Raw genomic sequence first — 15,032 nt, forward strand, 5'->3', positions numbered from 1 at the left:
GTTCCTTCTACCGCTGAGGAATCGAACCGACGAACAGGCGGTAATTGAACATAGAGACATATTTGCTCGTCTAATAATCCGCCTTACATCCGTGCCTACGAAAAATAATTCCTTTTATTCTTCTTTTATGGGACGACACACTGACACTTGGAGTATGATATGAGCCTTTGAATGCACCCCCCGCAACTGGAATAAAACCCAAGCATACTATTGTTTGGGGTTATAAGCTCGACAAAGGGAACAACCGCCAAATCATGTGATACTTGGCAAGTATTTGAGAGCGTATATTAGCTAAGCAACAGGGATGTCTTCTACTAGTCACTGCTCAGGAAGCATCTGGAATTGAGTTAAAATATGCCAGAAGTTGCACCACAAGTCAAGTTCGGTAACACCGGGTTAAAGATCTCACCCATTCTCGTCGGGTGCATGTCTTATGGATCGAAATCCTGGTCAGAATGGGTTGTTGAGGATAAACAGAGAATTTTCAGCATTTTGAAACATTGTTACGACAGAGGGTTACGTACTTTCGATACTGCTGATGTTTATTCTAACGGGATGAGTGAAAGATTGGTTGGTGAATTTTTACGCCATTACAACATCAATAGGGAAACCGTGGTTATTTTAACCAAAGTATATTTCCCCGTCGACGAAAGTATCCAGCTCACCCATTCAAACATTGCTTCTACTGATAATGGCTTAACTCTGGCTAATCAGAGAGGCCTTTCGAGAAAGCACATTATCGCAGGCGTAAAGGGCTCCGTGGAGAGATTGGGAACTTATATCGATGTCTTGCAATTGCACAGGTTGGACCACGATACCCCAATGGAAGAAATCATGAGAGCCCTAAATGACGTTGTCACTCAAGGTGATGCTCGCTACATTGGTGCCTCTTCCATGTTGGCAACAGAATTCGCTGAATTGCAATTTATTGCGGAGAAGCACGACTGGGTCAAATTTGTTAGTTCACAATCCTGTTACAACCTGCTTTACAGAGAAGATGAGCGTGAATTATATCCATTTGCTCACCGTCACAACATTGCGCTTATTCCCTGGTCACCACTGGCAAGAGGTGCGTTGTCCCGCCCACTAGGTGCAAATACCCAACGTGGGAGTACCGACAAAGGTTTCCAGAGATTTGGATTTGCTGAATTAGAGGCTCATGAGCAAGAAATTGTCAAGAGAGTGGAAAAAGTCGCTAAGGATAAAGGGATCTCAATGGCTACTTTGGGAACAGCATGGGTTCTAAGTAAAGGATGCTACCCAATCGGTGGGTTCAGTAGTGAAGAAAGAGTCGATGAAGCTCTAAAGGCATTGGATGTCAAGCTAACAGATGAAGAGATCAAATATTTGGAAGAACCATACAAGCCCCGTCCTCTGGCAGTCTAAATAAATAAATAAACGTATATATATATATATATATATATATATATATGCGAATTACTGGCAGTATTGTATTACGGTTCCAAGCACGTGATATAATACCATGTGATATTCACGTGTTACTTCCATCTTCGGCTCCGACCGAATTCCGAATTTCGGCTCCGATGTATTTTTTTCTTACTCTCTTAAGGCAGCTGGAAACGAATAAAACTTAAGGCATCAAGAGATGGGAAGAGAGACAGTTAGAGATCGTATATCAAACAAAACTTTTCATTGAAAGGAGAATAGATAGATAGAACTATTCTTGAGTTGGGAGACGGACCTGTTTAGAAAGTTCAAAATAATCAACCAGCTTAGTTAGTCCATATTCTTTTATCCCACTGTTTTTCCCTTAATGTTTAGACATAGTTTGACCAAGAGAACTCTAGCTACTGTAGCCACGACCGAAAAAATGTTGCCAAAGAAGTATGGTGGTCGTTACACTGTTACTTTGATTCCAGGTGATGGTGTTGGTAAGGAAGTTACCGACTCCGTTGTCTCCATCTTTAAAGCTGAAAATGTTCCAGTAGACTGGGATAGAGTGGACATTTCCGGTGTTGACAGAGCTGAAGACGTTAAATCTGCTGTTGAATCCTTGAAGAGAAACAGAATTGGTCTTAAGGGTATCTGGCATACCTCTCCAGCTGATCAAGCTGGTCACGGTTCCTTGAACGTTGCTTTGAGGAAAGAACTTGACATCTACGCCAATGTTGCGCGTTTCAAGTCTATTCCAGGTGTTCAAGTTAAAATCCCAGACGTGGACTTGGTTGTCATCAGAGAAAACACTGAAGGTGAATTCTCTGGTTTGGAACACGAATCCGTTCCAGGTGTTGTCGAATCTCTAAAGATCATGACTCAAGATAACATTGAAAGAATCGCCAGATTTGCATTCGATTACGCCAAGAAGAATGACAGAAAGCAAGTGGTTGCTGTTCACAAGGCCAACATTATGAAGATGGGTGATGGTCTTTTCAAGAACCTAGTCCAAGAAGTTGGTGAAAAGGAATACCCAGAATTACAAGTTGGTAACATTATCGTCGACAATGCATCAATGCAAACTGTTGCTAATCCACATCAATTTGACGTTTTGGTTACTCCATCTATGTACGGTACAATCTTGGGTAACATCGGTGCCGCTTTAATTGGTGGTCCAGGTCTAGTGGCAGGTGCCAACTATGGTAGAGATGTTGCATTGTTTGAACCTGGTTCTAGACACGTCGGTCTAGATATCAAGGGTCAAAATGTTGCAAACCCAACTGCTATGATCTTGTCATCTGTTCTATTGCTAAACCATTTGGGTCTAAACACTTCTGCTGATAGAATCTCGAAGGCAGTTCACGCAGTTATCGCTGAAGGTAAATCAGTTACCAGGGATATCGGTGGTACTGCTTCTACTACCGAATTCACAGAAGCTGTTATCAACAAATTGGCTACTTTGTGATGAATTCAATGGCAAGACCTTGTCTAGATTTTACGATTAAAAAAAAAAAAATAACAACAACAATAGAAACACAATAAATTGCACAAATCGGTTGACTACGTATTAGAGTCTCTTTTTTTTACCAATTCTTTTTTAAAAACCCTTTATATATTGTAAATACATGCCGAACCTTATAAGTTAAACCTAGGCTTAAGTCAAACTTAAATTCGAACAGGCTACTAATGAGCAAAAGGGAAAGAGGACCAAGACCAAAGAGATGGGATCCCTGTTTAATGAACCAAGTACCGATTTCCACTTAAAACTTAATGAACAGTTGTTTCAAATACCACATGAACTGTTACGTGAGAATGTGAGATTAGTGCAAAAACTCATCGATAAAGAGACTCAAGGGTTGAATGAAGATTTCCAGGAAATGAATGCATTGCTAGCTGAAAATGAATTAGACCAAGATAAAGTAGCTCTAACCAAATTAGGTGAGATTATTAAACGTGTTGATTCATTTGAAAAGAAATTGAATAAGAGGTTGAACGAAGATTTACAACTATTGAATAGAATCAGGACAAGGGTTTCATTTTTTCAAGACTTAGAGGATGCAAAGACATTGGGAGATCACTCTAAATTGACCCAATGGTATCAAGACTATACCAATTTACTCATTGGCGATTATTTGATTAGAAACAGTAAAATAAGGGGAAAGGAATTGAGCGAGGGTAAATATGGTGGAGATGAAGACGATGACGAAAGGAATTGGAATCCAGGTGTTATGTTCCTAAGACAACAACATTTGGAACAGTTAATAGATTATGATATCTTGTTAGCTGCGAACAGAATCTCAAAATCTTTAACTGAAGAACACGATTTGTCGCCTTTAATTGAATGGATAGGGGAGAACAAGAACTTTTTGAAGAGAAACTGCTCTATATTAGAATTCGAAGTCAGATTACAAGAATATGTGGAGTTTCTGAAGAATGGCCAATATAAAAATGCGATTGAATGTTTCCAATGTTTTCTTTTACAATTTATGGAGACAAATTTTGCAGATCTGAAATTAGCATCAGGCCTACTGGTGTTTATAAAGAGCTGTGAACCACCTTCACCGCCTTCAACGGATGGTATCATAGATCCTCAAATCATTGCTGGCGATGAATTTGCAAAGGACGGAAATTTAGTACTAAAATCTAAAGCCGATGTACATCGACATTTCTTCCACAGAAAGGCGTTTAAGAGTGCAGATACCCCTACAATGTCCAATGCTTTCAAGTTTAACAACTTAACGAAGAACATGGACTTTGCTCGTTATACGGATTTACTGGATGCTAAAAGATGGACTGCAATAAGCGAATTGTTTCTCAAAGAGTACTACTCCATGTATGGTATCTCTCATTTGGATCCCTTGCTCATGTATTTATCGCTTGGGATTTCTACCCTAAAGACCAAAGAGTGCTTACATGAAAGGGAATTCTCCAGTTCAGATTTTCACAAATTGGATGGCTTCATCCATCAAGGAGTTCTACGTAATACATGCCCTGTGTGCAGTAGTGAATTTGCTCCCATAGCCAAGGATTTGCCATATGCACATCATACTCAATCAAAACTATTTGAAAATCCAATTATGTTACCTAATGGTAACATTTACGACATGAAGAAACTCAAGACATTAGCGGCAACTTTACTACGAGAAAACTTGTACCCTTTGAAAGATAACGAAGTTCTGGACCCGATAGATAAACAAGTGTTCTCAGAAACCGATTTTGTTACGATGTACCCGACATGACATTTCCTTTATTATATCTCTATCAATTAATTAATATACATTTGTTATGTATAGGAATACGTTGGAATTAAGTTTAGTCATCATCATCATCACTATCACGGGAACGTTTACTTGGTTTCTTGACAATACCTTGTTTTTCAAAAACGTAGATCCTTGATTCTCTTTCTTCAGCAGGCTTCGTAGTGTCTTGTTCGCTATTAGTTCTTTTGTGGTGATAGCCTGGAAATATTTCCCATTGGAATCTATTTGATCTTTGCAATTGAAACTGGTTCTCTTTTGCGAGTACCTTAATTCTCCATGAATCGTAAGGCTCACCAGCAAATAAAGTCAGAATAATTTTACCCCAACCTTCTTCACTCAGTTGCAAGGATTCCGTATCACCGTATTGTAGTCGGCTCTTTAACCATTTAGAATTAATTGCTTGGAATAGTTCTTTACAACTTTTGAAAAAACCCAGTACCAAATTCTGATGATCTCTTACATTTCTTTCCTGATCCTTAACACCTTTACCAGTATGAGGGAAATTAAACATTACGTTATCCAGATACTTGCCATTCCATGATCCACCCAGAATTTTGGTCCATGTTGTCTTTTTGGATAATTTGAAACTCTTTATCAGATCAGTTCCATCGACACCGAAGAACATGCGTACGCCTTCAGATGCAAGATATTTATAATTTTCATCAAATGAATGAGGATACTTGGCATTCAGGTCCTCCATACTATCATCATAGCTGGTAACAACCAGATTTTCAGGCATAATATAATTCTGTTCAATTATCGATCTGGCAAATGAAAAATCACCTTCTCCCACGAGTAGAAGGGTCTCATTAGGACCAAACGGAATGAACGGGGTACTATGATTTTTCTGAGACTCCTGATTTCTTTTAACAGCTTGATTCTTTTGAGTTTTTTTATCTTTCTGCTTCTCCATATTTCTCAATTTCGCTGCATTTTGGTGCTTTTGTAAGGGAGTCCTTAAACCCTTACCCTTGGACTTTTTTGCCATCTTACAAATGAAACTACAAGTTCGATGATCCTACCAGTCTTGCATGCTCATCACCTACAATCACTACCTCTTGCTACCTTTGAAATTTTTCAACGATTCCAAGAGCTTACTGCAGACTAACACGTGATATGTGTTATCAGTATCAAAGGTCTGTGTGGAATGGTTTCTTCTTATCGTACAGGCAATTTCGTGCCATGTTGTAGATGATTCTCTGGTCCTTTAATCTTAATCTAGTCGACTGATATTGGTTAGTACTACTGTCCATCAGGGAAATTAATGTTTCTTATAATGCACATACTGAAAACAAAAGCGTTAATCTCTTGGCCTCTCTAACGAGAATCGCTAGGTAAAAGATTACCTGTTGATTTTTCACGAAGCCTTCATTAATTATAACATCCACAATCAAATCTCTTGCCAAAAAATCTGATCTTTGGATCCAAGGTTGTATCCATGAATTGGGGCAAACCACAAGCCCATTCTCTTTGGTTACTTCGACTCCGTAATTTCGTATTACAGTCATGGATTCAATGGTTGGTTTTCTGAGAAACATCGAAGTCACTACGAATATGGCCAGTCGAAGCATAACAGCCTTGTAAAACGGTAATTCGAGCTTATCATGACAGGTTTTCATAGCTATACTGTTTAACACAATTAGTAGTAAAAAATTCACCACAGATTTCAATGCATAGGAGCTGGGGATTACTGTAAATTTGACAAATGTCTCTCTATCATCCTTTTCAATCGATAATGAGTACCGCTGGTCCTTTATAACTGATACTTGAGACTTCATTTGACCATCTGCAGCTGCACCGGATAACGATAAAGGTGAAGTTCGCTCCCGCGAACTCCGGGACTCTTATACACACAAGAAAGGTTAATCACTTAAAGTTTGAAAACCATTTTTTTTTTTTTCATTTCCTTTCTACGCAAACTCCGTTATATACAACTCATTAATTAGTTCTAATCTGTATTCCATAATTATGCTTCTTCAGCTACTTCCTCTTCTTTCTTCCTCCTCACGTCGTCAATTGTACCGAGAACGACTTCTGTCTTTCTATATGCCTTTAATTCCTCAGTTCTGAACCCACCTGAACTCTTCTTACCAACAACTCCTACAGTTTTAACATTCTTAGAGTCTTCTTCTTTGGCATTTGCCTTGGCGGCTTCGATTTCTTTCATTTCCTCTTCATGTCTTATTTTGATCTGTTCCAGCTTCTCGTTAAATTCAACAACAGTACCAATTTCCTTCTTTGTATCGAGACAGTACTGGTCAAAATCTGCAGGTAGCCTCGATCGCAGTGCTAATTCAACAATCACAGGATGCTTCCTTTCTTCATTGATAAATTTTGCCTTAATTTGCTTCCTGGTCCTGTAAGGGAACAGCTGCGCTATCAGATTGAAATCTGTCCCCCACATGGAAAGCGATTTATAGAGTTTAATCAATTCTTCTGTTGTCCACGGATCAGTGTAAACGTTTCTACCATAAGTGCTTGAATTGTAAAGATTTTCGAATGGATTTTCGTCAACTCTTTCCTTTTGGCGATTCTCAAAAGTCGCATTTCTATGTCTATCCACAACTGTAGAGTCTTCATCAAGGATCATCTTACCATCCTGACCCATTTTCAATTGAAGGGCACTTTGTGACTGCGAGAATTCAGGTACTTCGGTATGTAACAATTTTTCACGAGCTTCTTTACGGTCTTCCAGCTCCTTTTCCTCTACCTCTCTATTCAAAGATTTTAAAGATTTGAACTCTTCCCTTGCTCTTTTTCTCAATTCTCTACGTGACTTTCTTTTCTCAAATTTTATCATTCCTGCTAGTTTGGCCCTTTCAAAGTTTTCAGATGGTGTACCAATTGGTAATTTAGGTTTGCATAATTCCGCCATGGTAAATTCTTGTTCGTCTATCATATATCGTTCTGAATCAGTATCTTGAATATCTTTGGGGATTTCCTTTAGGCTTCTTATAGTGTATTTCTCATAGAGACTATCTGTCCTCTGGAACAGCTCAACAGACGATTCTTTCTTTTGTCCAGGATCTGAAATTGCAGTTGCGGTATGCACGTCAGAATCAGGAGTGTCTATCTTAGAGACTATACCAATCCTTTTGGCAGATCCTGGTTTCTTGGTGGCTACAGAGCGAACCGACATCCTGCGTCTTTTCAAGGCCTGTAAAGCGGCATCCTTCTCCGGTATGGTGGTAGCTCTGACTTTTTTGGGAGCATTTTTAGATATAGTTGATAGTCTGCCTTCATCAGAAGAATCTTCAAAGTTTGGCTTAAAAAGAGGTCTACCGTTTGAAGCGTTACTCAGTGAATCTAGTCGGCTAGAACGGCGCCTTTGAGACGCAGAAGATGGTATAGATAATTGTGTAGAGGTTTGCAACGGTGCTGAGGATTTACTTGCAGATGATGTGGAAACCTGCGTAGATTCATTATCCGGTAAAGCACCTTTATCTGGAGAGTTTTCACGAGACTCATCAAATTCATCATCTTCTCCACTCTCATCCTCATCACCATCGTCGTCCTCATCATTTTCATCGGCAACTGCAGTGTCGTCGCTATTCGTAGGTTTTGGAGGATTTGGAATTGGTGGTGCAGGTTTAGCTTTATTTGCAACCGCAGGAACAGAACGTGGTTTAAGTTTGGGAGCAAAACGTGTACCACTTTTATTAACCACACTACTCATCTTAAAAATGATTATAACCTCAGTGAACCCTCGCTAGTTGCTTTTAAATCGAGTTCTTCTGAATGGCGATGAGGTTTACAATCTACGTTTAATTTTGTTCAGGAATCTTTTAAACTTTACGCACATCAAAAAGAAAAAAAAAACAACAAAAAGAGAATAAAATGAATAAAGGTGTAAAAAACAAGCTAGCGAAGAAGAAGGCTACCCAGTACTCATAGTAGTTGGTCTCTAAAGAGACATTCTTCTAGTATTTTTGACAATTTTCCCCGAAATTTTTAGGCTGTTCTAAGGCAAAAATATCTATAAAAAAAGGAGTGAAGTAGAATTCAATTATGAAGATCCTCAGAAGCCTACAAAGACAAGCGCCTGATTTTCTTTGGATTTGAATTTAAAACTTATTAGACTCTATGGCAATTTATACCTTTCTACTTTATAACTCGCTGTCGCGATTTCCTATTTCGGACACTCTGTCACTTTGATTTATAGAAACTAGTAGAATGACGAGGTTAGGACAAGTAAAACCACAGAAATATTTTAAGGTGTGCAAAGGCTGTCTTAAATATTTAGAAATTAACCCACGTATGGTCCTCTTAAATATGTTGGAAGTGCTTTGGAACGAGTTCAGACTACCGCATCACAAATATTTCAACACTTATTTAATTAAGGGCCCAAAATTTTTGGAAAAAAAAGGGAATTGGTCAGAAAACTTTGAGGATTTTAATGAAACTACTCTCAAGTGACGGAAACATCTGTCTGGTGCTCTCAGAGATGACTCAATTTATGTAAACCTCGGTATTTAACCAATCTAAGTCATGTCGTACGAATGTCAATTGTACGAAAAAAAATTTGGTCAACATTGCCACAGCTGAAGTGAAATTTATTCAATGCAATCACCAGGGCTATCACCTCCACGTATATTTTACTATAGCGCTAATAGTCCCTCCTGACAAGTTTAAACTGACCAAATGTCTGCAGATCATTCGAGAGATCCATGTCCTATCGTTATCCTAAATGATTTTGGTGGTGCTTTCGCCATGGGTGCCATTGGTGGGTGCGTTTGGCATGGTATTAAAGGTTTTAGAAATTCTCCAATGGGTGAACGTAGAATTGGTGCTATGAGTGCACTAAAAGCTCGTGCCCCTGTTGTTGGTGGTAATTTCGGTGTATGGGGTGGTCTTTTCTCAACTTTTGATTGTGCTGTTAAAGCTGTTAGAAAGAGAGAAGATCCATGGAATGCTATAATAGGTGGTTTCTTTACAGGTGGTGCTCTTGCCATTAGAGGTGGTTGGAAACATACGAGAAACAGTGCAATTACTTGTGCATGTCTATTAGGTGTTATCGAAGGTGTTGGTCTAATGTTCCAAAGGTATGCCGCTTGGCAAGCAAAGCCAATGGCTCCACCTTTGCCAGAAGCTTCACCACAACCTCAACCTTTGCAAGCTTGAACGAAACGCAACTTGCACTTGTATATACGGAATAACGAAACGAATCTGTAATTTATGTACGATTTCTTAGCCCAAAAGATTTACTGCCAATATATGAAAACGATCGATCAATCCATTAAGCATAGTGTTATAAGAACACATACGAAGTACGCATGCATATATCAGTATATTCCATTAATTTATTATACTTTTTTTTTATTATTCTCAGATTTCTACTCTAGATGAAGTATTAGTCTTCACCTATTCTAAGTCTATCAAACTCCTTGGCCGTACCTTCTTGTAGTGACGGATGCTTTATATTGCCAATATTTTTATTCATGCCTGGAGGGATAGTGCTATCATTAGTACTATTGCTGGTAGCAGTAGATTGTAATGTGCCTGGTGGATACCATTCTCCAGTGAATGGTTGTTGGGTGACAAACGGATGCATTGATGCCAGCTGTGGAGTCCATCTTTCCAAAGGATTGATATTTAAGACACCCCTTAGGAAATGGATCAAACAATCTCTATCCCTTTGTTCTTGTTCAATCAACTCCGGATTACCTTTTATCTTTTTGGAATAGCGGTAATTTTTTATGATATCTGGCATCTTTGTCCACTTAAAGTATTGCTTGCTTGGCTGCTCATTAGAGGAATACTCTTGATTATATTCATCCACAGTCTTTAATCTGTATTTCATAGTCGGTGAACCCAGACGGCCATCATCACCATCTGCAAACGATAATCCTTCTTCTAATGTATCATCTTTCTTCATAAACCTACTAGTATTTTTACCCATATCCATCATCCATACTGGTGGATACCCAAGGCATTCTACAATCCTACTCACTTGGTTAAATTCCGATACACCTGGCAAAATAGGGATCCCCAAAAACAGTTCGGCTACAATACACCCTAATGACCACATATCAATACTGGTGGAATACGGTATACCAAATAAAACTTCAGGTGCACGATAAAATCTCGATTGAATATAGGTATAAATGGTCCTTCTTTCTTCACAAGATGATCCAAAATCAATAACTTTCAAATCGGGCCTATCTGGTGAACACAGTAAAACGTTTTCCGGTTTCAAATCACAGTGAACCAATTTACTGTCTTTGAGCACACATAGAGCATCTAAAAGCTGAGCTGTGAAAGTTCTAATCAGACGCATAGAAAGACCGTGGAACTGGTTTTGTTTCAAAAGCTCATAAAGATTGTTGCTTAATAGCTCGAAAACAAGGCATAAATGATTCTTGTGAACAAAAGTATCGTACATTTGTAGAATGTGATGTTTATTCATGGGATCCACTTTTGTGTTGAGTAAATCTAAAATCCTTGCCTCTGTAATACTTTGAGTTAGGTGTTCTTCTCTAGACTTAACCACTTTAACTGCAACGATTTTTTTGGTCAAGATGTTCTGACATTTAACCACTTGACCAAAAGTACCCTGACCCAAGATGTCTAAAACCAAATATTTCCTGTTCTGTTCAGTTCCCAACACGTCATTCACGTATAGGATGTAATCACTATTGATGTTATCGTAACCGCCGTTATACTTTCCCTCATTAGGCTTAGTCAATACTCGCTTGGGATTTTTGGAAGTTTGATATGAAAAATCTGGAGAACATAATGAATAAGTAGTAATTAATCCCTTAGTCAATGCAATTACTGGTGAAATAGTTTTAGAATTCAAGGATGCACGTCTGTATTTCGGAGTCGCGTTTAAAGTTGGTTTTAACTCCGATTTAGAATTACATTTTTGCATTTGCGGAATCTTGACTTGTTGTGGAGAAGGGGCTCCCACCATAGCTCCTTGAGCACCAGCATCTCTTCTCAATTGCTTGTAAGGAGGCTGTAAAGATGCAGTGGGACTTGTGCTTGGTGGATAACAACTTAGCCTACGATACGGCGTCATATTAGTAGCTGCGCCAGCCGCCGGTGTAAAGTTAGTGGGCGCCCCAAGTGATGCTAAATTTGTAGGCCCACTTGGTGGATAATGAACAGCAGCTACACTTTGCCTTCTGTGTAAATCTCCACCGGCACCATAGAATGAAGATGGAACAAATCTTGCACCCGCTAACTGTTGCTGCTGTTGGGCCAGCAACATATTACGAATCTGATTTTGCCGTTGTGGATCATATACACCAGCATATGCATTCCTATCGTCGTATTCAAATGGATTAGGATTTGGGGCTCTTGCAGGTGGTATTACCAAACTTGATTTCCTTCTGTATGTGTCAAATCCATCGCCGCCGTATTCAGCTGCCAGCAGTGGATTAGTTTCTGAGGTATCAAGTCCTGTACTACTAGCACCAGCTGAAGAAGAATAATAAGGATCTAAATCTTCATTGTTGCCCCATGGGTTGGTAAACGTGAACTGGACCTGTTGTTGTGGCTGCTGATGCTGTTGAGAATGCTGCTGATGCTGGGCTCTTTGGGATTGAGACTGTCGTCTCTCCATCTGATGCAATCGTTGTTGCAGACCCTGCTGCTGTTGTTGTTTCTTTAACTGTTCCTGATCCTCACTACTGAGATACAGAGGGTTCCACATGTTCCTTGACACTCCATCCACAGCGCTAGATCGCTGTAAAACTTGAGAATGTGATGAATTCTTACGAATTATTTTGACGGTACTTTTATTTTTCTCCTTTCCTTTCTCTTTGTCTTTAAACTTTAAACTCCTTAGCCAAAAACGTATTGACTATTCAAATGTGTAACCCTGGGGATGCTTTCGTCTCTTTTCTTTTTTTCTTCTTTTTTTTTTTTTTTTTGTTTTTGAAGCCAAATGACCTGAATATTCCCTATTCTCTAAGGCCTTCCGACGAATTCATTGACACAGTCTCATTAGCATCAAATGGTAACCTTATTGCTCTTACCTCTCGCCTTTAATGGATTTTATTTTTGGTTTTCCTTAACTAAGAAGTTCTTTTTTTTTTCTTAAACAGCAAACAAAAAAACGCGTTCGGCAGATAACTGTAACTGACGGATACAGCACGTGATATTCACATGATTAATCTCCGAATAATGACAACGTGATATTCACATGATCTCATGAGTGCTCTCGATTTTTCATGACAACTGACGGATGTTGAGAAATTGAAGAAAAAAACAGCTAGTGGTTTCATAACACTATCGGTGATATTAACCTTCCATAAAGGAATAAACAAACCTCTTCACTTACTTTTCACTTAGGGAGAGTAATCTTATCTCGATGAATACATCCACGTCAACATTTCAAACGCGCAGGAAGCGGTTGAAGAAGGTGGAAGAAGAGGAGAATGCTGCAACGCTTCAATTAGGCCGTGAATTTCAATTGATACAAATCAATCATGATGGTGGAGAGGAAGAACTATTAGCATTAAATTTGAGTGAGGCACGTTTAATTATCAAGGAAGCATTGTTTGAACGTAGAAGGTCGTTTAGAAGGGCACAACGTCAACATAGAGGTGGGCCTAAATCTGAAAACGAAGATGGAAAATCCTCAGAGGATGAAAACGACGAAGAAATTGCCCACACGGAAACTCGAGAAAAGGAATTGGAGTCATTGGATAATCTATTAGAGCAAACCACTGGTAGTAATAATAAGGATTTGAAAAATACTATGGAATATTTGACGAACTTCTCGAGATTTAGAGACCAGGAAACCGTTAGTGCAGTAATCCAACTTTTGAAAAGTACTGGGTTACATCCTTTTGAAGTTGCTCAATTGGGTTCGTTGGCGTGTGATACCGCAGATGAGGCAAAGACTCTAATTCCCAGCTTAAACAATAAAATTTCAGACGATGATTTGGAGAGAATACTCAAAGAATTATCGAACTTGGAAACAGTATATTGAAAGTAAAAAAACAAAGAAAAAGAAGAAAAAAAAATCAAAGATGTTTTTATTGGTCATCTTTGAGAAAAGTTTTCCCAGCACCATTTTTCCACCATCTCATCAAACAACTATTGGGATCAATATCAACATGGCCATCCTCATGAGGATTACACTGGCACCTCTGTTGGATTCTCATATTATGTGAAGCGGGACATGTATAATAAGGGTTATGATAGTAAGCTAACTCATCAAAATGTATAATTTCATCGCGGTTTAGTAAAAGTGAAACACCAATACTATGAACGGGTGCGTCACCCCATCTTTCATAATAAAATCCACCTTTGGAGTCCAAATATTCAAAATACTTCTTGTATCTTTCACTTCTGAAGAAGTTTAGGTCACCGATTTCAAAGTTTGACCAGAAATGGCACAAGTTATAATCACTGTTCGAATCCACAATTGGTGTAAAAGTTCCTACTACTTCAGAGTCTGTAATGAAGTCGTACGAATTGTTTTCCATATCCACAATTTCTTTATTATCCTCAATAAACTCCTCTACTGCATCCCATAAAGTGGGAATCGTATCCTCATACTCGTAAATTGCAATTACAAACCCATATTTCTTGTTGTTTCGTCTCATCACTTTAAAAGGATCGTAAGGGAAATCACAGTAGTATTCCACATCAGGTTCCACACGGAAGTAGTAATCGTAAGGCTCTAATACTTTTTGTCTAAAGAAGTAACCAGAGTTAAACCGACACATATTACGGTAGGAACGAGTTCCACCATAGAGTACACCTTTCTCTTCCATTAATTGTAGACGTCTTTCGAATTCCTCCTCATCGATCCAATTGGGACGATTCCAATGTTCTGGGGGTACCAATGCATATTGCGTTTTCCCACTTGCCATCGCTGTAGTAGCTTCTATAAAGGCATCGTCAAAGGGTTCATCGTTCAAAAAGGTCCAGTCATAGTGATAATCTCTGTTGAACCTGTCCTCGAGAGATCTCATAGATTTCAGTGCTCCATTTAACTCCCAGTTGCGTACCAGCATCAACAGAGTGGCGTTTTCCCTTTGGGGAACTTTGTGGAAAGTGAATCCATTCATCTCATCATCGTAACTGTTACTCGACAATTTCAACGGTTTTTTGAAATGACGACCTCTATGTGACTGATACTTTTCAGCGACTTCTCTTGATCTCTCAAAAAGATCTTTTTCTATCCTGCTACCTTCGAGGCAGTTCAATAATACCAATGATAGTATGTAGGTGAGGTAAAGCCCAAATAACGCTAGCAGGAATATAATCACCACAAATGGTCTTCTTGTTTGATTTCTTAACATTGATATTGAGATCTTACGACTAATCTGATTACTCTAAACCACTGTTGGGCCCTCTTTCAATTCAATTTTGTCTGTTGTAACGGCGGCTCTTGATACATGATTCTTTCATATCATT

The 15,032-nt window shown here is 38.9% G+C and overlaps 10 protein-coding genes across 10 annotated transcripts; 5 read left to right on the forward strand and 5 right to left on the reverse strand.

The window, feature by feature from the left end:
• Window positions 1-354: 354 nt before the first annotated feature.
• Window positions 355-1,386, forward strand: ZYRO0D02816g (aldo/keto reductase; the record flags this gene model as incomplete). Its single annotated transcript, XM_002496509.1, has 1 exon — window positions 355-1,386. The coding sequence occupies one exon, from the start codon at window positions 355-357 to the stop codon at window positions 1,384-1,386; it is 1,032 nt and encodes a 343-aa protein (XP_002496554.1).
• Window positions 1,387-1,774: 388 nt separating this feature from the next.
• Window positions 1,775-2,860, forward strand: IDH1 (isocitrate dehydrogenase (NAD(+)) IDH1; the record flags this gene model as incomplete). The annotated part of the gene is made up of 1 exon (XM_002496510.1): window positions 1,775-2,860. One exon carries the CDS (start codon window positions 1,775-1,777, stop codon window positions 2,858-2,860), a length of 1,086 nt encoding a protein of 361 aa, XP_002496555.1.
• A 256-nt stretch (window positions 2,861-3,116) lies between these two features.
• On the forward strand, window positions 3,117-4,634 carry FYV10 (glucose-induced degradation complex subunit FYV10; the record flags this gene model as incomplete). Its single annotated transcript, XM_002496511.1, has 1 exon — window positions 3,117-4,634. The coding sequence occupies one exon, from the start codon at window positions 3,117-3,119 to the stop codon at window positions 4,632-4,634; it is 1,518 nt and encodes a 505-aa protein (XP_002496556.1).
• A 73-nt stretch (window positions 4,635-4,707) lies between these two features.
• BMT5 (25S rRNA (uracil2634-N3)-methyltransferase) lies at window positions 4,708-5,643 on the reverse strand (the record flags this gene model as incomplete). The annotated part of the gene is made up of 1 exon (XM_002496512.1): window positions 4,708-5,643. One exon carries the CDS (start codon window positions 5,641-5,643, stop codon window positions 4,708-4,710), a length of 936 nt encoding a protein of 311 aa, XP_002496557.1.
• Window positions 5,644-5,926: 283 nt separating this feature from the next.
• GPI15 (phosphatidylinositol N-acetylglucosaminyltransferase GPI15) lies at window positions 5,927-6,433 on the reverse strand (the record flags this gene model as incomplete). Its single annotated transcript, XM_002496513.1, has 1 exon — window positions 5,927-6,433. The coding sequence occupies one exon, from the start codon at window positions 6,431-6,433 to the stop codon at window positions 5,927-5,929; it is 507 nt and encodes a 168-aa protein (XP_002496558.1).
• A 188-nt stretch (window positions 6,434-6,621) lies between these two features.
• On the reverse strand, window positions 6,622-8,331 carry BDP1 (transcription factor TFIIIB subunit BDP1; the record flags this gene model as incomplete). The annotated part of the gene is made up of 1 exon (XM_002496514.1): window positions 6,622-8,331. The coding sequence occupies one exon, from the start codon at window positions 8,329-8,331 to the stop codon at window positions 6,622-6,624; it is 1,710 nt and encodes a 569-aa protein (XP_002496559.1).
• Window positions 8,332-9,296: 965 nt separating this feature from the next.
• Window positions 9,297-9,776, forward strand: TIM17 (protein transporter TIM17; the record flags this gene model as incomplete). Its single annotated transcript, XM_002496515.1, has 1 exon — window positions 9,297-9,776. The coding sequence occupies one exon, from the start codon at window positions 9,297-9,299 to the stop codon at window positions 9,774-9,776; it is 480 nt and encodes a 159-aa protein (XP_002496560.1).
• Window positions 9,777-10,005: 229 nt separating this feature from the next.
• Window positions 10,006-12,312, reverse strand: YAK1 (serine/threonine protein kinase YAK1; the record flags this gene model as incomplete). Its single annotated transcript, XM_002496516.1, has 1 exon — window positions 10,006-12,312. One exon carries the CDS (start codon window positions 12,310-12,312, stop codon window positions 10,006-10,008), a length of 2,307 nt encoding a protein of 768 aa, XP_002496561.1.
• A 660-nt stretch (window positions 12,313-12,972) lies between these two features.
• On the forward strand, window positions 12,973-13,596 carry RPB4 (DNA-directed RNA polymerase II subunit RPB4; the record flags this gene model as incomplete). The annotated part of the gene is made up of 1 exon (XM_002496517.1): window positions 12,973-13,596. The coding sequence occupies one exon, from the start codon at window positions 12,973-12,975 to the stop codon at window positions 13,594-13,596; it is 624 nt and encodes a 207-aa protein (XP_002496562.1).
• A 46-nt stretch (window positions 13,597-13,642) lies between these two features.
• On the reverse strand, window positions 13,643-14,917 carry ZYRO0D03014g (glycosyltransferase family 15 protein; the record flags this gene model as incomplete). Its single annotated transcript, XM_002496518.1, has 1 exon — window positions 13,643-14,917. The coding sequence occupies one exon, from the start codon at window positions 14,915-14,917 to the stop codon at window positions 13,643-13,645; it is 1,275 nt and encodes a 424-aa protein (XP_002496563.1).
• Window positions 14,918-15,032: the final 115 nt, after the last annotated feature.

Source organism: Zygosaccharomyces rouxii, assembly GCF_000026365.1.
Source record: "Zygosaccharomyces rouxii strain CBS732 chromosome D complete sequence".
NCBI classification, from domain to species: domain Eukaryota; kingdom Fungi; phylum Ascomycota; class Saccharomycetes; order Saccharomycetales; family Saccharomycetaceae; genus Zygosaccharomyces; species Zygosaccharomyces rouxii.